Source organism: Pholis gunnellus (genome assembly GCF_910591455.1).
Source record: "Pholis gunnellus genome assembly, chromosome: 12".
In the NCBI taxonomy this organism is placed as follows: domain Eukaryota; kingdom Metazoa; phylum Chordata; class Actinopteri; order Perciformes; family Pholidae; genus Pholis; species Pholis gunnellus.
The window spans coordinates 2,642,358-2,664,439 of record NC_136539.1 but is presented as its reverse complement, the minus strand read 5'-3'; the positions used below and the strand labels follow the sequence as shown (position 1 = coordinate 2,664,439).

At 42.7% G+C, this 22,082-nt stretch overlaps 1 protein-coding gene across 1 annotated transcript; it reads right to left on the bottom strand.

Annotated features, from left to right (window-relative positions):
- Positions 1 to 4,413: 4,413 nt before the first annotated feature.
- On the bottom strand, positions 4,414 to 21,968 carry LOC306703552 (actin-related protein 3-like). Its single transcript, XM_079169554.1, has 12 exons — positions 21,802 to 21,968; positions 17,834 to 17,889; positions 17,424 to 17,548; positions 15,249 to 15,359; positions 14,838 to 14,933; positions 14,532 to 14,639; positions 13,044 to 13,187; positions 8,511 to 8,684; positions 8,238 to 8,330; positions 7,396 to 7,521; positions 6,357 to 6,440; positions 4,414 to 5,421 (listed from the first exon to the last, which is right to left on the bottom strand). Exons 1-12 carry the CDS (start codon positions 21,843 to 21,845, stop codon positions 5,326 to 5,328), a joined length of 1,257 nt encoding a protein of 418 aa, XP_079025680.1. The 5' UTR covers positions 21,846 to 21,968; the 3' UTR covers positions 4,414 to 5,325.
- Between the last annotated feature and the right edge of the window lie 114 nt (positions 21,969 to 22,082).

Sequence of the window (22,082 nt, the reverse complement as noted above, 5' to 3'; positions counted from 1 at the left end):
ACAGGGTGAAGTTTGATTTTACAGGTGTTTCATTTTCTTCCTATTTCTATGTGATTCAATACTAATTGTAGGGAAACAGAGACAGTGTTCAATTAGTGCACTGCCAATTAATTAGTTCTGGAGGTCAACAACTGATTATAAAATCAATACAACTGACTAAACTCATAGGCTCTCAGAACACTGTCTCCGTTTCTCCATAGGTACCAAATAGTGTAGTGTAGTGTGATAGTTATATATTAGGCTGTTTATTAAGAAATCCCAGACCCGTAAAGTTAAGCATTATCCAATATAGCCTACAATAGTTAGTAACTTCCTCTGATGTCAAGCTAAATATTCAAGCGTCAGCCCTGATCTACCTCAGAGAGAATATACATTTATATCCTCCAGCTGCAAAGTAAGTAAATCATGCCACTCATCGCTGCTTGTCATTAAATGTATATGCATTGATGACAAGTAAGCATATTACGAGCCGTAGTAGAGGCCAAACATTTTGGTACTGATTTTTGGAATTTGATATTGAAAATGTACTGAAACTTGACTTTGGGGTTCGCATCATTAGATTAGCGACAGGAATTGGCTGACATGCAAGATACTGAAGCCTTGTCACTGTTCCTTTTCTTCCAAATCATTTGACCTTTCCAATTCCCCTCCCACCTTGGCTGCCTTTGCATTACACCAAACAAATATAAAACACATCAGTTGCAAGAAATATGGCACATCTTCCGTGTTTCTGCAGACCGCATCAGTGAAAAAGAAAAAAGCAGTAACAAGCAGCTGTCTGTAGCATGATGTATGTCTCGATATTACAGCAGCCAACGTTCACAAAGTGCGGCAGCCTTCATCCTGTGATTGGTGCTCACTCAAGTGAGCCAACATCTGATTTCTGGCCTGTCATTGAAGATAAAAAGATATTACTTTCTTCTACGAAGCACAATGACCAGCAATCACTGCACTGTATGTGTCATTAGCCTTCTAATGAATGTGGACATTGGCTGTGTGGAGTGAAAGCGATGGCAATTTAGCTTCCAAAAGGAAAGACCCTGTCGAATTAATCGGACCACTTGGACATCCTTAACCTCTCTTTGGACACTGCCTGCACATCATTTTGCACACGGCCCTGGTCTGGGGGCATTAATTCCTCCCACTCCTCAGACCTTTCACCCACACCGCTGCAAATCAGAGGAGCTTATGAGAAGGTAGGAAGACGCTCAGTGGATGTCTTTACAGTCACTGAGCCGTGTGAGCATCTCACTGCTTACCATGCGGCTCAAAGACCCACATGATTTGTTCTCAGGTTCATGCAAAGGTACAAAAGTCATGGCAGCTCAGAGGGAAGAGCGATGTGGAGAGAGGGACACCTGTTGGACAAATGAAGAACTTCATGCAGGTTTTCTTAGAATAGAAATATATAAAAATGTAGAAAACATCAGAACTATGTTATGGTATGATGTGATACTATAGAAAATAGAGTGTAGCCTATTTAATTCCTCTGAACATGGAACAATCACCTCAAAATAGACTGCTTAATCTGGAACTATTCATAAAAATGTACAGGATTCTGTCAAGTTAAATGAAGGTGTCAGACGCTTGATTCATCCTTGACTGCTGAAAACAATGTCACACAAAAACAATTGCCCACGTGCAAGCTTTTATTTTTCTACAAATGTACTTCCTGACTGGAGAACAACTCTATTTAAATGCAGATTTCCAACTGGTGTTGTGCTGTACTGTTTGACTTTCAGTAAGAAGCGACAGTCCCCCTCCATTTAGATGATCCTGTTGCCTACAAGTTCATTTGTCATTCATACCTCAGAGATCAAAATGTTGAAAACAAGACCTTAAAGGAGCTGTCTGTAACATTCTGAACGTTAACATAGCAGCAAACGACTAGCATTTCTGTGACGATACAGCGGAGCACAGAGTGTGTGTTGGTATCTGTGCTTCCTCTTTGCACTGGTTGAACATTACATCCATATGGGATTGATGAATATTTTATTATAAATCCATGGGTATTAATCTGCCGCCATAACAGGCTCCATTAATCTGGAAGACTTTTCACATGATTGTGGAACCTGGTCTATTTGCTTCCATTCAGACAGCAGATATGTAGAGAGAGAGTTATCATTATTTTCTAGATCTCTGTAGTGTTTTTTTACTATTTTACTATTATATCACATTGTACTTTTTCTTTTAAAACAACACAAAAAGGTGGTGGCGCACAGTGTATTCATACAAAACATATATACAATCACAGAGCTCCCTATAATAATATCATATAATAATTGGGGATTTGAGATGATCATTAATCAAAGATCCCCAGATCTATAGGAAAAAAACATCTCAAAGCAAGTATAGAACAGGAACAGAACAAGGGGCTATGGGGGGGTATCAGGCAGGGGCCGTCATACACCATCGATCCCAAATTCTACAGTAAATATCTTGGATTAAAGCATTACACCCATCTCACAATCCCGGTTGAGGCCCATCGGATATCTAAAGTGTCGATCCCGTCAATCCATCTGACAGCTGCTGCTGCTCTCGAGTATTGCAACGCTGTATTTCCCCCTTTTGTTCTCCTCATTGTGAATGTTTTCTCTGGGCTTGTGCTGGCCTGTCTTCCACACACTAGCTCACCGGCACAACTTCACATTTAACATTCTACATGTACCACAAGGACATGGAGTCTGGTAAACAACAAGTTCGGCGGTAGTTGTGCAAGAGTTTGCACAGAATAAGCAACATGTGGCAGTAACTTATTTGGAGTTTACCATAGATACATACATTTATTTTAGAGGGGTTTTTCTCCCCTTTATGTTTTCTCTTAAAGATCCCACTTCTATTAACGTTACCCCACAGAGCCAACACACAGTAACTACTGAGTTTGATGAGATTCTTGACATTTGTTTTTCCATATCAAAAAAAATTATGATACACCTGATGATAGCATGTACAATTTGCATAATGGAGTGTGGCTAAAGCCACAGCTGTACCGCACTACCGTTAACTGCAGAGCTCTGACAGGGAGTCTCCCTCCCGCCCTTTATGCCACAGAGAAACAGCAGCTAACGGAAAGAACGATGGAGACGGCCTGAATACCGAACACAAGGCTCCTAAACGGCAGTCCACAAACCAATGGGTGACGTCACGACTATCCACTTCTTATATACAGTCTATGGGAAAAATACTGAACCCCAAATTACTCCTGGAGGCTGTGCCATCAGTGTGCGTGTGTGTGTGAATATGCATTAAGATACAACTCTGAAGGGCAGGTGGCACCTCAGAGTATGAATGTGTGTGTGAATGGGTGAATATTGATGTGCAGTAAAGTGCTTCGCGTGGTCAGAAGAAGCCTCTCTGCAGGTCTGTTGGGTCTCCAGGTGCCTTTAGATCAGTTATATGGCGGTGATGTTTCACATCACTAACCCCTGATTCTGCTGTGGCCTCACACGTGGAAGTAGAGCTGCACTTGAGAAACACTCCCCCATCAGTCTCCCCTCTCTGAGCTCCAGCTCTGGCAGGAGGGAGTCCTCTGGGGGGTTTTGACCCCCCAGAGGACCACTGGAGTGGCAATGAGCTCCTCAACACGTCTTTTCATCATGGCTGTCTCGTTTGCAGACAGCTGTGGAGGTGGCTCATTCTCCTGAAGCACTGGTCTACATCTACTCAGCTGCAGAGGGCACTGCAGACGTGGAGGGATGCAGAGGGAAGGTGAAGGCACATCTCAGAGCAAAGAAGTGTTCCTGAACTGTCCCAGGACTAAACCAGGGTACATCTGTAACTCTGTGAGTGGTAGATCACATCCCTGTGACTGTGCATCCGTTTCAGAGAGAAAAGCCTGACAGTCCCCTGAGATTAAACACTCATGATGGGATGAGATTAATGGTACTAACCACGTCACCCATCTGGCCCCCGGACCCGACTGCTTCCTGTGACCGATATTCCCATGTGGTGATAGTGACACCTAGCAGCCACAATAGGAACTGCGTCTTAATTTTGCCAAACATAATTTCATTTCTAAAACTGGAAGAGCACTCAAGAGGGGGCAGACCTCCGCCAAAGCAGTTTCCACTGGTGACAAATAAAGTGCGTATTCGCCCCGTGAATCAGGTTCAATGGTTTCTTCCTTGGCCTGTGCTACAGACTTCCACCAAGGTTCATGAAAATAAGGCCGGTAGTGTTTCCGTAATTCTGCCGACAAACAAACAAACCACAACAAACTCTTTACCTCCTTTTTTCCTAATTGAATTAAATTCCTTTGGACATTCCACCTTTTTGGCTGTTCAGACAGCCCATCACGTTGTGTAGATTCCCAACAGAATGATTAAACGGTGACATCGATCAGTGAACGAGGCCCCGATGAAAAGCATCAGTGATTGAGTAGAGATGAAGAAGTAAGGACCAAGACTCCAGTACTTAGAAACAAATTGGAGCCTTTATTGGAATGTTGCAAGGCATTAAATACACAAATCCCATTCTTTTAACAATTTGGTATTTAATTATATAAAAAAAAAAAAAATTCTAGTCCAACAATACTGGTCTGACAGTCGTCCTCATTCAGTTCCATCTTTATAACCTCGGTAAGTGCTCGCTTTTCTTTCCCGGCATCACAGAGGTGGAATCCTGACATAGTGGTGAATTTAAAGTTCTGTATGAAGAATTAAAGGGGAGACAGCGATGACAGGTGGAGAACTACTCAGACTAAAGAAAATACTGCGTATCAAAGCTGCATCGTGGGTTCAGTCTCTTGCTGATACTGGTATCTATTCTTTCTTTTTTTACCCCTGATTTCCCAAGTTTTACATATAAAAAACTTTTTTGTATGAAATATAAACAAGCTCTTACCGTGATACACAGACGTGTGCATTTGAAGCTGGAGAAAATAAATGCGTAAAATAAAGGAGACAATAATATGTTCTAAACTCGTCAATAATCTCAAGAGTCATGGGATCTCGTCTGGACTCGTGTTTTATGAACATAAATAATACGTTCTGGTGTCAGGACTGAACTATTCATGTTGTTCTCATCATGCTGGGCCTCCACCAACACCATCATCATCATCATCATCGCTCACTGCATGTTGCTCAACAGACCCAGAAATGTTCTTAAAACTCTTTTGGCTTAAAAACCATTTTCCCTCATTTTGACAAATAAAAAAAGGTTTAAAAAAAAAAGGAACATTCACAATAAATTTCCAGCCCGTCTGCGTCTGGTCTCTTTTCTTTTTATATTCTGGATCGCCTTCCCGTCCCACACATCCATAGCTGAACAAGTAATGAAAAAGCACAGAAGCCCCCCCCCCCCCGTGAGACGTTTGGAGGGCCAAAGTTAAGACATGACTCCAAACACAGGGTTGTGGCGACAGATGCTCGGCCCGATCTCTTCGTAGTCCTTTTTGGTGTGGCAGACCTGGTAGAACTCCGGCTGTGGAAGCACCAACGGAAGATGAGGGTGAGTACAAACATAAGAACATAAAAATGTGAAGGTTCTAGAAATGCTCAAATCCTTTCACATAGAAGCACGGGACTCTGGTGGATAATGAGACCCTGTAGGTTTGTGTTTTGACTTTCAACTCTGTTTCTGAGAAATCGTGTTTATCGCGGAGGACGGCTCGAAATACTACAGCGCTGGAGAGCCGCTGGAGAGCCGCTGATCAGAACACAGCGGCATAGCTGCTGAATTCATCCCGAAATGTAAAGCTGAAGCTTCACATTGTGTTTCAATTTTCTCAACGCTGTAATCTTTAGCTTTTGCACGAAACAGGATTTTAAGCTCTGTGACAAAATAATAATAAAAGAAGAATGATGATTTAAGTTGGACTTTAAATAATGAACCAACGGTAATACAGAGCTGCAAATAAAAACGTGTTCATTTCTACGACTACATCAGATTCTTAATCTTTAATATTTACATATTTATGAACAATTTTGGAAGAACAATGTTTAAATGAAACCACTCGGGTGATGATGAAGAACTCGAGCAGAGAACACTATTCTGGGAGCTGTTGATATGGAGCACAGAGTCTCCTTTAACTGAGAAACGTGAGAACAATCATCTCCATCTGGGAACAATTAGCCTTTTGTGAATCAACTGTCAGAGACCTTTGCTCACAGTCACATCTCCTGCTGGTTAAATGATCAGCTGCGCTCACACAAATAGCTCATCAAGGGGGGAAAAAAGAAAAATGAAGATTCACTTCCACACAGTGGGACGACAATGAATTCCACAGCAAATAAGGATTGAACAAAAGTAGTGCATGGCCTTCAGCTGACACAGTGTCTGTGAATCTAAAAGTAGACCTCCTCCTCCTCCTGTCATGATGTGGAACTAGTGATGAAGTGCATGTTGGAAATACTTACAGTGGATGCTAACATGGATCCACCAAACCACACGGCATATCTCTGCATGTGGTGAGTGATGACTTGGACATCGATTGGTTTGGGCTGCGGAGGGAGGACAGAGAGAAGAACGGGGATCAGTTACACTCCACCTGGGAGCTCCAGTGTGGGAGGCAGTGATCACGGGACAGAAAGGGGAGGAGTCACTGAAAGGAGCCTTTAAAGACCCGGCATTGGGAATCTTAAAGCTGCGCACGTTTCACAGATATCATCGACAGGTTCTATACAGCAGAGCGAAATCTGTCTGCACGATGCATACTTCACAATTACAATACCAACTGCTTCAGTCTGAACAAGTCATTCAGGGATTCATTCTGCAACACGATGAAATGCAGCTGTAGCCCATTTACAAGACAAGAAAAACATGACCAACAAAACCATACTTTAACTTGCACCAGGAGGAATGCAAACAGCAGCATATTATATATTCATTGATTTTTTTATTTTTATCGTAGATCACAGCACCTGCTTCTCCAGGAACACAGTTTTATTTATTGTACATATTGTGATGTCATTTTTGGAGGAGATTGTTTGAGGATGTTTGGGACAGATGTAGAGTCGGTTTTCTTCTTATTTGAAGACAAAATCTGCTCCCATGACTTGGTAAATACAGCATTGGATTAGCTACATTCCCCGTCTGCTCCCTGCATGCCTGAGGAGGACTTACAGATGCCAGTCAGCTCCACCTCAGGCTGGATGACATTCTCACCGAGATGAATCACAGGTACGGACTTCACAGCTTGACCAAGTAAGGAGGAGGCAGGAGGGACTAACTTCTTCGCTGAAGGTGAAACATTTCAATTGCATTCCATTTGACGACCCCCCTGGGTTAAGACATTTGCAATTGAAATCACCTAATCTACATTCAATACACATCTGTGCCAACAATAATTGTGGTCTGGAAGGACATCTTTTTCCTGAGTTTCACTCCTCTCGCAGTAATTGTGTTTTGTCGGGCGGTATCGATCTCTGCTGCGTATGCATGAAAGTGCGCTCTCACCTTGAGCTTGCCTCCACTCAGCTCCTCGCTCATCTTCAGTCGGGCGTCAACCGATCTCTTTAAGTCTCTCTGCAGACGGCGGCCAAAGTCCCTGAACATGGTGGAGCCTCCCGACAGGACAACGTTCTGTGGGAGAGAAGGTGATGGGGATCACACAGCTGTGGAATAAGAAGCACCAGCGAGCCAGTGGGCCTGACAGCTGATAAACAGTGATGTGTGAACCGCACTCACTCCTCCTCATCATGTGTGTGTCCAATCAGTCTGGAAGAATGTACAGCAGGCTGGGCACTGTCCCAAAATATCATCAGACACAAGTTCCCTAACCTTAATTTGAATAGAGGCTAAAATATTAAAATCTCCCCTGAAAATGATGCCATAGAGCTCCTTTCCCACTGGACCAAAAACCCACTCACACTCACTAACAGCTGGCTTTTGACTTCAGTGGGAAAGGTTACAGACAACATTCAATCTTTGGACAAATGACTTCACCGTTTACTAAAACTACTTCCAGTAACCGCCAGCGTGTCTGTGACGTCGGCCAGTGCTACTGCACGACACACTCACAATGGAGGAGGAGTCCATCGTCTATTATTAGCGGGGGTTCCCTTGATTAAAAACCTGCATGTAAAAGAGTTTAAGACTGGTATTCTGCTTAGATATGAATAACAAAACACAGCAGTTCTTTCCTGTATGTCAAACATAGTTACAGATCGTACAGTCCTTTGAATCACTTCACTGATGGGTCTGAATATGTAAGAAATGATGTAATCATTTCAGGTCTTATTGAATGGTGGAAAGCATTGCCCCATCGCGTGCCGTCATCAAGGTAAGAGTCAGCTCACCTTATAGAGAGGACGTCTGACGTCGATAGGGCAGTTCTGAATGACCTCGTCCACCACCTCAGAGATGGGCTGGGTGAAGTCCGGGTTGGCGAACTGGGATGGTGAGTAAACAAAGAAGACATGTTGTGCTGTGCAGTGTATGCACCAAAAGCTACAAAAATAATGATCGCACCCAAGATGTGTCTGAGCAATGTGCAATAAAATATACGTGTGTGTAAACAGCTGCATTGTTAAACACATGATGACGGTCCAGCTGATCCACACTGCACTGACCTCTGGGTGGAAGAAGATCTCGGGCCCCAGGAAGCGCTCGTAGCCCACATCGATGGTGAACTCCTTCTTGCTGACGGAGTTGATGCCGGTGTACTGCTTGATCCACTTGGAGCCGTCCGTGTCGTACTTGCTGAATTCTTTGACTAGATCTGGGCACACGTAGCTGAAGCGCTCCTGGGGGGGATGGGTAAAGTTGTGTAATCAGCATTGCACAAAAGAAACAAACAGGAATGGTTGAGAGCTTATGAGAAGCTCAACATGAGTTGTTTTTTTATGTTTTAAACTGTAATAGGGGGAAATAGAAACTGGTAGCTCAGAGTGGATAATTAGCGATCAGCTGCACTGATCTGGTCTGAGTCCTGGACTTTATGAAAGAGTTGGATGGAAGAAACTCTTGTTTTAAGGTTGGACAGCTCACACTGTCACTGTGTGTTTTGGTCTGTTTAATGAAGAGCGCCAATGTTTGTCAGTCTCATGTGTGTTTAGAGGTTCAGGGGATTTGGTGACAGCTGGACGAGAAGGCAGACTGGTGGCTTTGGATAGAAAACACGTCACTCTGTTACAAACAAGTGTGCTCTTCATGATCCTGTGTAGCTGAGAAACAATACTTGTTCAATCATGCGCTGACTTTTGAGTAAAGCTTTGCCTGTTCCCACTGCAGTCATCTCTAATGGGAGTGTTTGCCCTGACATAACATCTGGTATATTTTGAGGATCCGGCAGGATTTCTACACAAGCTAATGTTAGGGATATAATAACCTGAACGAGTGCTTCAAACAGCAGGAATTAACTCTGTGCTTTCAACCCGTGCTACCAGTTGATTCGGACTCACACAGATCTCCCACTACTTACAGAGCAAAATGTGTGGTCTGTGTTAGCATTACACCGCTGCTAGCTGCTGGAATGTGTGTTGTTTTAGTTTGCTAGAGCTGATATATGTCCATAAAAGTTAGCATGTGGTCAACAAAACGTTATGGAAATAATGTGTTGTATACAAATTCACCTCTAAACAGGAAATGCACTGGTTTGCAGCAAGTTGCTTTATTTCTAAATAGTATAATACTGTGAACACATCATTGATTGTTTTTAAAGCATCTACATCATCACTTTGAATCATCATACATAAGTTCTTCTTCTATGCAGGAGTGATAATGAGAGCATGGGCTGTTTTTTGTTTCCCTTGCTGATGGCTTCTACTGCTATTTGTGAAGTTATAAAAACACATTCCATTTGAAAGCTTTGCAGTGTAATTGATTTTGCTGGTGTAATAGTGACAATGAATGAGCAGAACATAACAGTATACAGGGTTGGGAGGAGATGCCATTTGTGTGATTAGCAGGGACAGTGGTCCACACTGTGAGCCAGACAGCAGTGGACCTTTCCAGACATGATTGGCAATATGCACGACTTGCATTCCCCTCGATGCTAATGCTAATTATTTCAATCGACATTATTTCTTGTTTGTCTGTCTCGGGGTAATGAATGATGCTCTTTGACATCGAGGACAAAGTCTTGGGTAACAAGCTATTTAATAAACATGGAGGAATTCAGGTGAATCAATAAAACGAGGTGACTGACGGCAGGAGCAACAATAAGAGAAGGCAAACAGAATTAACATGAAGTCATGTCTACTCGTGATCCGTGCCAATGCAGAACAAAATCATCTGGAGCTGTGGTTGGTCAGGTTGAGGAACGGTGTTCATTATCACAAACAAACAGAACAAAAGCAGGGAGGGGGTGTGAAGGACACCAGCTGAGTGTATCAGGCAGACCTATAGTGCCACCTGGTGTCATTATGACAAAAGTACAGACATCCACAGTTCATCACTATCTCTATGGTGTCAACAAGACTGAAAGACTGAAACACTCATGTCAGCTACATAAGTCATGGACCTCAGCACGGACAAACAAACTTCATGTGTAATCTCAGTCCACCACTGTGATCCTCCTCCTCCAGACACACATGTTACACTACGCCTTCACACAAAGCTATGGAGGCCTGTTTCTGCCAATGTGATGAAAAGTAACAGCTGGTAAGTCATTATAACAAACTTTCATAAAATAATGACTTTGTATCTCTAAACAACTACTTGGTATTTCAAAAATAATGAGAAACTGTCTCAAAATATTGACATAACATCTCAAATTGATGAGAAACGTTTTCAATATTTTGACTTAGGCCTACCAGGCCACTAAGTCATTATTAGGAGATACTGAGTCATTATTGTGAGATACTGAGTCATTATTGTGAGATACCGAGTCATTATTAGGAGATACCGAGTCATTATTAGGAGATACCGAGTCATTATTAGGAGATACAGAGTCATTATTAGGAGATACCGAGTCATTATTAGGAGATACAGAGTCATTATTAGGAGATACCGAGTCATTATTAGGAGATACAGAGTCATTATTAGAAGATACAGAGTCATTATTAGGAGATACAGAGTCATTATTAGGAGATACAGAGTCATTATTAGGAGATACAGAGTCATTATTAGGAGATACAGTCATTATTAGAAGATACAGAGTCATTATTAGGAGATAGTCATTATTAGGAGATACAGAGTCATTATTAGGAGATACAGTCATTATTAGGAGATACAGAGTCATTATTAGGAGATACAGTCATTATTAGGAGATACCGAGTCATTATTAGGAGATACAGAGTCATTATTAGAAGATACAGAGTCATTATTAGGAGATACAGAGTCATTATTAGGAGATACAGAGTCATTATTAGGAGATACAGAGTCATTATTAGGAGATACAGTCATTATTAGAAGATACAGAGTCATTATTAGGAGATACAGAGTCATTATTAGGAGATACAGAGTCATTATTAGAAGATACAGAGTCATTATTAGGAGATACAGAGTCATTATTAGGAGATACAGAGTCATTATTAGAAGATACAGAGTCATTATTAGGAGATACAGAGTCATTATTAGGAGATACAGAGTCATTATTAGAAGATACAGAGTCATTATTAGGAGATACAGAGTCATTATTAGGAGATACAGAGTCATTATTAGGAGATACAGAGTCATTATTAGGAGATACAGAGTCATTATTAGGAGATACAGAGTCATTATTAGGAGATACAGAGTCATTATTAGGAGATACAGAGTCATTATTAGAAGATACAGAGTCATTATTAGGAGATACAGAGTCATTATTAGGAGATACAGAGTCATTATTAGGAGATATACAGTCATTATTAGAAGATACAGAGTCATTATTAGGAGATACAGAGTCATTATTAGGAGATATCGAGTCATTATTAGGAGATACTGAGAGATACTGAGTCATTATTTTGAGATACCGAGTCATTATTTTGAGATACCGAGTCATTATTAGGAGATACTAAGTCATTATTAGGAGATACTGAGTCATTATTTTGAGATACAGAGTCATTATTTTGAGATACCGAGTCATTATTAGGAGATACCGAGTCATTATTAGGAGATACCGAGTCATTATTAGGAGATACTGAGAGATACTGAGTCATTATTAGGAGATACTAAGTCATTATTAGGAGATACTGAGTCATTATTAGGAGATACTGAGTCATTATTTTGAGATACAGAGTCATTATTTTGAGATACCGAGTCATTATTAGGAGATACCGAGTCATTATTAGGAGATACCGAGTCATTATTAGGAGATACTGAGAGATACAGAGTCATTATTAGGAGATACCGAGAGATACTGAGTCATTATTTTGAGATACAGAGTCATTATTTTGAGATACAGAGTCATTATTTTGAGATACCGAGTCATTATTAGGAGATACCGAGTCATTATTAGGAGATACTGAGAGATACTGAGTCATTATTTTGAGATACCGAGTCATTAATTTGAGATACCGAGTCATTATTTTGAGATACCGAGTCATTATTAGGAGATACTGAGAGATACTAAGTCATTATTAGGAGATACCGAGTCAGTCCCAAGATGTTCCTGAGGTATACAAGAAAGACGGTCTGAAACATATAGTCTGATGAAAAACAGCTACAGTTATGAGAAGCGGGATTTCTAACTGTGCAGTTACATTCAGGTACCATCAGCTGGAGGAACAGGAGGATTTAGCAGATAAAGTTAATTTCATGTTTTATTGTTCATTAAATGATGCTTTCAGGACTAAGCTTCTTTGATGGAAATTTACTGTTTAACTGTTTCACCACAAGCAGCTCTTGCAGAACACAATAAATAACTACCTCACTATAATATTCATATAACGTCCACGTCAGGACTTCATATCTAACGTTACAGTGAGCTAAACATACTTAACATCCAACCCCAATATAATATTCTTCAAGTATTCCTATATTTACTTTTTCTCTCACTTTCTAACTCTGTTATCAGCATTGTATAATGTTTCGTTATCTACTTTAATTTTGAATGTATGATGTCATATACTAACCCATGTCCTAGCTACTTAATGATATTTCTCTCATATGAGATCAGTTTAATATGATAGGACAGTCGGTGTGTTGTCAGAGAAGCCGAGGAAGTGGAGCTGAGGACCCACCTTGACTGCCTTGGCCGTCTCCAGCGACTGCTCCGGTGGGATGCCCACCTCCCTCTCCCTCAGCAGCTGCTGGGTGAAGTAGGTGATGTCTCGCCCTGCGATGGGGATGTGCTTTATACAGCTGCCGATTACATAGCCTTCAGCCTGAGAGAGACAGGGAAACAGAGTCATGTCATATACGCCACAAGTATACAGTGTAGCTTGACATTCTTCCATCAGTGCAGCGAGGCCTCCCTATCCCCGTGCTGTTGTGTTTGGCTCAGTTTTTAAGCATGTTCAGCAGTAGCTGCAGACATGCTGACTCAGTCACCCAGCCTCTGAATGTATTCTGCAAGCACATTTCCTAAAACTGAGTTATTCCTTCCAGCCTCTGGAACTCTTTGGCCTACTTTTAAACACTATCCTGTTACTGAGCAAGTAGACGGGTGGAAAATGTCTCAGTGTTGTCCACGTAGTGTATGAATCCTCAAAATACACACTGTTCTTACACACTTTTAATCTGTATATGGATGACCTCTCTAAAAAGTTAAAAGAGTGTAACACAGGATGTATGGTGGGGGAAAGTCTTATCAACCATCTGATGTACGCTGATGACTTAGTGGTCCTGTCTCCTTATAGTGCTGGTTTACAGCAATTGCTCAGAGTCTGCTCACGGTATGGTGTGCAGTATGACATCAAATTCAACTCTAAAAAGAGTGTTATTGTGATTGCTAGAACCAAGGAGGATCAGAAGCTACATTTTCCCTCGTTTTTTTATGGGAGGCCAAGAGCTAAATGTGGTGCAGAAAATGAAATATTTGGGTCACATCATCAGGAATGATTTAAGTGATGATGACGATGTGCAGCGGCAGTGTTGCAAATTGTATGCACAAGCTAATATGCTTGCACGTAAATTCTATATGTGTACAGACGATGTTAAAACAGCTCTCTTCAGAGCCTACTGTACTCCACTGTGTACAGCCCACTTGTGGTGCAGTTACAGTAAAGCCAAAATGAAGAAGATTCAGGTGGCATTTAATGATGCTTTCAGAATCTTGCTGAAGCTTCCAAGATGGACTAGTGCAAGTCATATGTTTGTGAGTCGTAATGTTCCCACCTTCCATGCTGTATTGAGGAATTTCATCTACAAATTTAAATGTCGATTAATTGATTCAGAAAATATAATCATAAAAGCCTTAAGTGATCCAACACAAAGTGACACAAGGTATACTTCTTGTTTCTGGAAACATTGGCACAAATGTCTGTATGTTTTTTAACAAGTGACTTTTTTTTAAAACTGCAATGACTACACCTGTGTCTTGGTGTCCTCGTATTGTATAGTATTTTATATATTGTTATTGTATTTGTGTTTTTGTTTTATTTTATTTTATTTTTTTGCTAGATGGACTCATGAGTCTGAAATAAAGTTGAATATACACTGTCTGGCCACACATGTGGATGTTGAACAGAGACACGGCCAGCGAGAGCGAGCGATGGATGGAGACTCACCACAGGGATGACGTGGGTGACGCCGTCTCCGCTGTCGATGACGGTGCCCGTCAGCGTCCTCTCTCCCACCTGTCTGGACGTCCAGGAGGCTGCTAGAGCAAGCACAGCCTGGCACACACACACACACACACACACACACACAAATGTCATGCTGATCACATCCTGACTGAGTGTTGACATGTAAAACACATCCCTGTGTCCTACTACACCACGCTGTCATGGTCACATTAGGTTAACAGAATCATAAATCAGAAGAGAAGTTTATCTCCTCATATTACACGTACTAGATGACCCAACATAGCTCACCTGCACAGCGATGTACAGCCCCGGCACATTGAAGGACTCAAACATGATCTCGGCTGTGTACTCTCGGTTTTCTGGTGTGTTCAGAGGAGGCTCTGTCTGCAGACGGAGAAGAATACACACACACATGGAGGACAGTTATCCTGTAACAAAAGCAGGCTTTGATTCACCATTACAATTATAATACGGAACTATGAAAGCCTGGATGCAACTAGCATAAGTTAAAATAAACTTTTTTTGTCATGTGGTGGCAACAAGCTTACGTGAGACCAAGAAGTGCTAATTTGGCTGCAAAGAACGGATATTTGTGCCAACGTTTTGTAGTTTACAGGCCATGGGCCCAAATGTTATCTTCACACAGAGAAGGCGGCAGATATTTAACAAATGTCCATCAGTCCGTCTTAAGCCTCTTACCAGGAGGAAGTAGTGGTCCTCGGGCTCAGCCCTCAGGTACTTGAAGATGATCTGCTCCATGAAGCGCTCCATTAGGTCCCAGTCCTCCACAATCCCGTGACGGATGGGCCACTGTTGGTACAAGGGTCCAGCTAATTAGAACACTGCGTTGAGATACGATGGCGGCAAAGAAAAGAAGCCTAAATATAAGATGCAAAGCACACACACTGCGGCACAAGCACAGTCAAATGTGGGCGCTTCAATGACTAACTGTGCTTTAAAGAAAAAGTAACATTGTTCTCCACTATAGTATCTATTTATTGAGTTAGTTTGCCTTTTAGGTTAAACTTCTATGATTTCTCTAGCCACTGAAGCCGAATATCTGCACTGCATTCCAACAAATAGGGTTGTTTATGCTCATTTATCCTGTATGTGAGCAGCTACTCTTATTGGAAGTTACCAACTTGACTGTAATTCTTCATTTCTGGTGACATAACAGCACTTTCATAATGAAATCTGACAACAGGTCCATCAACATAGGACGGTGTCTTCTCTGTTTGCAGGTTGAGCCTGCGACAACAATGTCTAAAATGCTAAATGACATCATGCAGCTGTTATGTCAGCTGACTGCCATCATTCACGACATCTGGAGATGAAGTGAATGAACGAAGTCCAGTGTTTGTTCAACAACGCTTACTCAAGAATGACACTAGAAAGTCCTTCCCAGGTGACACAAATAAAAATCAGAACGGCTGCATTCACTTTAGGTCCCAAAGACATACTACTGCACACAGTATACATACTTATCTTTCAGTATGCTGTTTCTGCAGTTAATATACAAGAAAACAACAAACTTAGCCATTTATACAAACAGGAAATGACACAATAAGAGCACCATTGGCCAACAAAACGTTCTTCACCACCTACAATCACATGTATTTTTGCCAGATGTGATTTATATTGCTTTATATGTTTGATGAGAATAGAGATAATTTGTCCACACATGTATACTTTATTTTGACATTTTGTTAGTGTGAACACAGCAAACTGAAAAGCAGCTCAGAAATAGTATGTGGTCCAGAAGTGGGACAGCGTTCTGGTGAAGTGCATGCTGGCTAACTGGCTCACTGGGACACGGAAAGGGAGCAGAGCAGTCGCTGAGGATTTTTGCTGCTATGATGAGTCTGCTGTGAGAGGCCTGCTGCCTGTACTGAAGAGGACATCTGAACTAATGTGTGCTGACTTGCTGATGAGTAGAGTCCAAGATGAAGTCTTGGTTTAGGTAAAAAAAAACATTTCAGCAAACTGGCGGTAAAGTTTCTCCTTTGACCTGTTTCTTGTTTACGAATCACTAAAAGCATCGCATGTACAATGAATACAGCGCTTCTCTAAAGCTGCATTCACACCAAACGCGATGAACGCGGCGCGAATCGCGTTCATCGCGCCGCCGGCATCGCCGGGGACTATTTGTCGCTGGACGCGCCGAAAAGGGGGCGTGGCTTATCGGCCTGAAAGCGGTTCAACTGTCCGCCATCAACCGTAGAAAAATAGCCTCTATTTCTGCTCAGTACGTGTTGTGGAAGTCTCAGATATCACGGGGAACTAAACGCCGTCATGTCTGGTTCATAACATAGTCCAGAGGAGCTACGTGGATTTCATCGAGCTCACTGTGTCTAGCGAGCCACACGTCGGCTGTTTACTACAGCTGTATGCAGCTCCATCAACACTCACGATAACGTCATATAGACGTAAATACGGCAGCGTCTATTCATTGTTTGTACCATATGGTTTACACACACACATGTCTACACATAGTTTGGTCCGGTCTCTACTGATATGAGGGATCGTAGAGCTCTGGGTGAACACAGCGGCTACAGCATTTATTTTCTGATTTAGCAACGGCAGGACTTCACTGATGACGGGGAGAGCAACTCAACGCTGATTGGCTATCGCGCTGTAGCGTCACGCGATTTTTTCGCAGAAGTTCAAATATTTCAACTTCTGCGTTTCGGCGTTTTGACGTGCCAAACGCGCCGCGCCATCGCGTCTGTACATAGACTTTGTATGTAATCGCGCCGCGTTCATCGCGTTTGGTGTGAACGCACCTTAAAGAAAGTGAAAAACGTCAAACATTGGCTTTGCCCGCTGTTGTTGTTGTTCTTCTTGTGGGCGTGCTGAGCTGTCGGGGTCGTGTACCTTAGTGGAGTATGAGGGCTTGTCTACTGCTTCATCGCCGATGTAGAAATCCAAGTCATCCACCCCCTTCATCATCCTCCGCTGGGCCTGGTCTCCCACCTTGGCCGACTCTTTGATGGCGATACCTGACAGGAAAATGGAGAATTCAACAGAGAGCAACAGAGAGGACAAACACTCTTACAAAGGTGTGTACATTTGAATGATAAATAAGTTCAAATGATCAAGAACTATTCAAATGTTATGCTTGTTGTGCAAATCACACCGAAACTAAAACGTTAACGTTGAACGTGAAAGAGATGTTGGACCGTGACCGGGGTCACAGGGACGATCTCAGCTAACAGGAGGAAGGCACACATGCTCCTCTTTTCACAGAGGCATCATGGTCATTGTTAGTGTCAGGGTATACTCACATGATGGAACGATGAACTGCGGCTCTGTGTTCCCTGCATAGCCCAGTTTGGTGTAACTGCAGGAGAAAAGCGTCACGTTTCATTACAGAGAGGCTGCATGTTCTGGACAAACCAGACCACCTGCTAACACCGCTAACACTCCATTTGTATGCATGAGAGTTTACTACACTAAAAGACTATTTTTGGCTTCATCCATCCCCTAGTCCTGTGCTATCGTTTTGATCAATGCCATCACTGTCCTTTGGCGGGTTGGTTGGCTGGCTGCCAAAAGCAGCGGCCTCTCTGGAGTTTGCTAATGGGAAGCCATTAAAAGAGCCATTCATGTAGTATTGGGAAACTGAACACTATTCATATTTGTCTAGGGAGAAGAAGAAAAAAAGTTAACTTCTGCACAAACTGACGTTCCTTAATATAAACTGGCTGTGACCTGCATCAGTCATTGCCTCCTTCGCTTTGGGCTAAAAAAGCAAGCAAAGCCTTAAAGAGGGAAGTCGTAGGAATAAAATGATGATGAAAGAGGTTTCTAAAAATCATCATGACTGGAACACAAAAGCAACATTTCAAGGTCTATGCTCGTTCAGTTAGGACAGCTTCAGCTTTAGCATCAAAGACTCCAGACGGCACAGCCTTCTGTGTGTTTAGTTAGCACATGCTAACCAGATGTAGTCCCTACTGGGTTAGGCCCAGACAGGACTCCCATACTTCCTGCACACAGGGCCCAAGGGACTGATAGAGGACTCTGCAGAGTCCTGACGCCTGCTAAAGCTCTGTGTGCATGAAAGGCAACATCCTGGTCATAATAGAGGCTCCTAGGACTTCAACTATCAAAAGGGCCACATCAGAAGAAATGACCTGGGAATGTTATGAGCAAACTTTGGTCTCAAATAGGCTTTAATGTGACTTAACTAGGTCTTTGGTTTGTTCATCTACATAAGTACCAACCTCCAACATTTAACAAGTGATGAAATCTGTTCATTTCCTGTCCTGGACACAAACCAAAGGCTTCTTCTTCCTGGGTGAAAATCGTCCTATTGCACAGGAAATGGCGCATCTCTATTATTATATTGGCAACAACTAACATTTGTGTAGAATAACTACAGGCAGGAAGCAGAAACATGAGACTAAGACACAGCACTCACAATGAGCGTCTTTAACGTTTCAGTGTGTCGGAGCGCTACCACTTATGAGAAAAACACCAAACGAACAAAGCAGCAGCTTCTGGAAAGAAATACCTGCCAACTTAAGAGTTCCCAAGAAGATACGTGCAACCCATATTAACCCATAGCACAAAAGTGGTGCTAAATGAACACAAAATAATGCATAAAGATGCTATTTTAATGTCAAACTTCTGAAGGACACAGGTGCCTTGATTACTCTCTCAGAAAGGACCCTCCTCTGACATGAACCGACACTACCTGACAGGTGACAGCGAGCACCACTAACCATTTTTCCTGAGTGACTTTTGGTTTGTCAGGAGCTGAAAACAGCACTCTGTGTGCATAAAGTTATATAATCTTATCTGGCAACTTCCCATATCTGTCCAGCATACTGAAAAACCAACAGCGCTGCCAATGTTGATTTTCAAAGGTAGAGCCAGGAGACAGAACGGGAGCATGCAACAGATTGTGTTCAAATACAGCAGAAAACAGGGAGAAATAGTTGGCAGCTCCTCTACGTGCAGTATTACTAGAAAGAATGGCACAAGATGTCGATCTCTGAGGTCTAGGTTCATACTGCTCACACGGGGGAACTTCTCCCACCAGCGACTTACTGTATCTTCTCGTGGCTCTGGGCTTAACAGAGGCCTGTGTGCAGGAGTTTGGTCACTGCCACTACTTTGCTCTTTGATCAAATGTACCACCTTACATACTGTTTGGACCAGCCTCTGCAGTCGCTTTGTCATTTGAATCACAAAAAGCATGGATTGCCATTCAGAGACACAACGACAGCCTCATGAGAGTAACAACACTCTGGGCTGACGACGACAGAATGTAACTCTGAACACCTTCATACCACAGAACAGTCCCAGCTTGTCTGCCTGGACCTGCCTCAACAGGCTTTCTGTGCGCCGCGTGTCTGACGGTAGACATCATCGCACAGATGGAGCGGAGCGCTTTGTTAGCTCAATGAAGCACCTACTTTTGTCTTCTAGAACTTCACCTTGTGATTTCATTCATAACCACACTGGCTGAGGCTCATTAATGATTGCAGCCTAACATTACAAAATTCCGACTGTTTGCTTAGGACAGATGAGGAACTACTCCACCCGAACCTTTGACTGCACTAAGCTGCAACACCTGAGATTTCTGTTTCTGCTACGGAGGCCTTGATGAGACAAACTAAAGACAACCTAACAAACACCATACCCGAGTCTAGATGTGACTGTGGTTCTTTCACCGCGGGGCCAAGTAGTCTCCTCTAATAATAGATTGAAGTGTCGTAGGAAGGGGAGTTGTCACTGGTTTGGACTTTATCAGCATGACTCAGAGACAGCTGTTGAACTCCCTCAGCACTTAACAACATCTGCCCACAGCTGGCACGCTTTGGCTACACTGCAGAGCCATAGCATGCCAACATTTCCGCTGAAAAACAACTAATCGTGAAGCAACTTAAACTGTGACAAAATGACCAAGTGTTATTTCTGGAGATTAAAAAAAAAAGTTGTGTAGTCATTGATATTGGAACATATGTGTTATGACTGAAAGGTTTGTCCATCTGCTCGATGAGTAGAAACTAGCGCAGGCCAAGCGAATTCTCAGCTGCACTTTCTTTTGCTGTCCCAGTGCAGATCAGAAGCAGCACACTGGTTAACAGCCTGAAGGGAGGAGGGTGAGGGGACGAGTGGAGAGGTATGCAATGAGAAGTGTGGCCAGTTCAAGCCTCTACATGCAAGCAACGCAAACCACTGTTAGACCCCCAAAACTGACTGAGCATAGCTATCTTGCTGAGAACTGTTATTTGGACTAATGTGCATGTCGGCAGTTAATTCATCTTCCTCACTAAGAGAATGTTGATCATGTGGATACAGTAATAAAACTATAAAGATCAAGTATATCTTTTAAATACATTGTTTAAACCTTCATCTAAATGGAAAATATGATCAGAAGTGAGAATATACACTAAATACCAAAAGCATGGAGAGGTATGCACACCAATCCATACAAACACCGCTGCAGGAGGAGCGAAGAGACCATCTAGTCCCGAATTATTCTGCCTGTCCTTTAACGCAAGATTTGCTGCTAAAGCTAAATCGTATTAGGTCAATAGGGTTTAGACAATGCGTTTAGGAAAAATAGCCGGTAGCCTGGCAAAGAACAGAAATTAGAGAAGTTAATCAAAACAGCATGCTCGGATGCCCAGAAACCACCATATATGGACTAAAAAGCGTGAATGAGGAAGTGGAGGCTGAGTAGGAAGTAGTATTGCGCCTGCTCAAATCCAGACTAAGGAGCGAAAGGATTTTCTGCATTGCACTAGCTAAACTCTCACATCTTCAATGGACACGTTCTGTGTCAATATATTACAAATGAACATAGAACGTTAGACCGTATCGACCATAAAGGCCCGCCAGCTCACAATGAATGAAACCAGCTGTGCCTTTCAGCATCATAGCGTTTCACTGGCTGGACTCTTCCCTTCGACAGGAAGAAAACACAGCCTAGAGAAGAATATTTGCTTATGATGAGTATGGAACCGAACATGAAAAATAAACAGTGACAGAGCACGGCAGAGCAGTTCAAATGACCGGACCGAGTTTCTATCCGAATGCAACCGGGAGAGAGTAAATCACAGTTCACAGTTAGCTGTTCGTTAGCATATTAGCTCGCTGGCTAGCCGTCTGCATACACTCAGATAGACACACACCCAGTTGCTTCTGCTGCTGACACTGACAGTCCCTGACCGTACTCAGCCTCTCCGTGACACCCGAGCCCCCCTGTGTGCACGGTGGTTCGGTTTGAACAGCTTACCCTGTGCCGCAGTCGACAACACACGCCGGTAACCGTCCAGCCATCTCTCCCCGGGTCTCTGTTGGTTAGAAGCGGTTAAAATGTGATGGATAGCAGGCTGTGTCGGCTGGAGGATATAGTAAGCCGTCCACAGGCGGAACCCTCAGCCCGCACAGTGCCGTTTCCACTTCCGCACTCGGCTTCTGGCAGGCAGGGAGGGAGGCAAGATGGCGGAGGCCGGGTGCAGAGCGACGCAGGCAGGTCTGTGCAGCTGTCAATCATCGAGAGAGGACGACGTTATC

Coding starts and splice junctions, on each gene's coding strand:
- LOC306703552 (XM_079169554.1), bottom strand. CDS start 21,845: ATGGCTGGACGGTTACCGGCGTGTGTTGTCGACTGCGGCACAGG. Junction 17,549..17,833: donor GCAGTTCATCGTTCCATCAT/GTGAGTATACCC, acceptor TTTTCCTGTCAG/GTATCGCCATCAAAGAGTCG. Junction 14,934..15,248: donor AGGACCACTACTTCCTCCTG/GTAAGAGGCTTA, acceptor CTCCGTCTGCAG/ACAGAGCCTCCTCTGAACAC.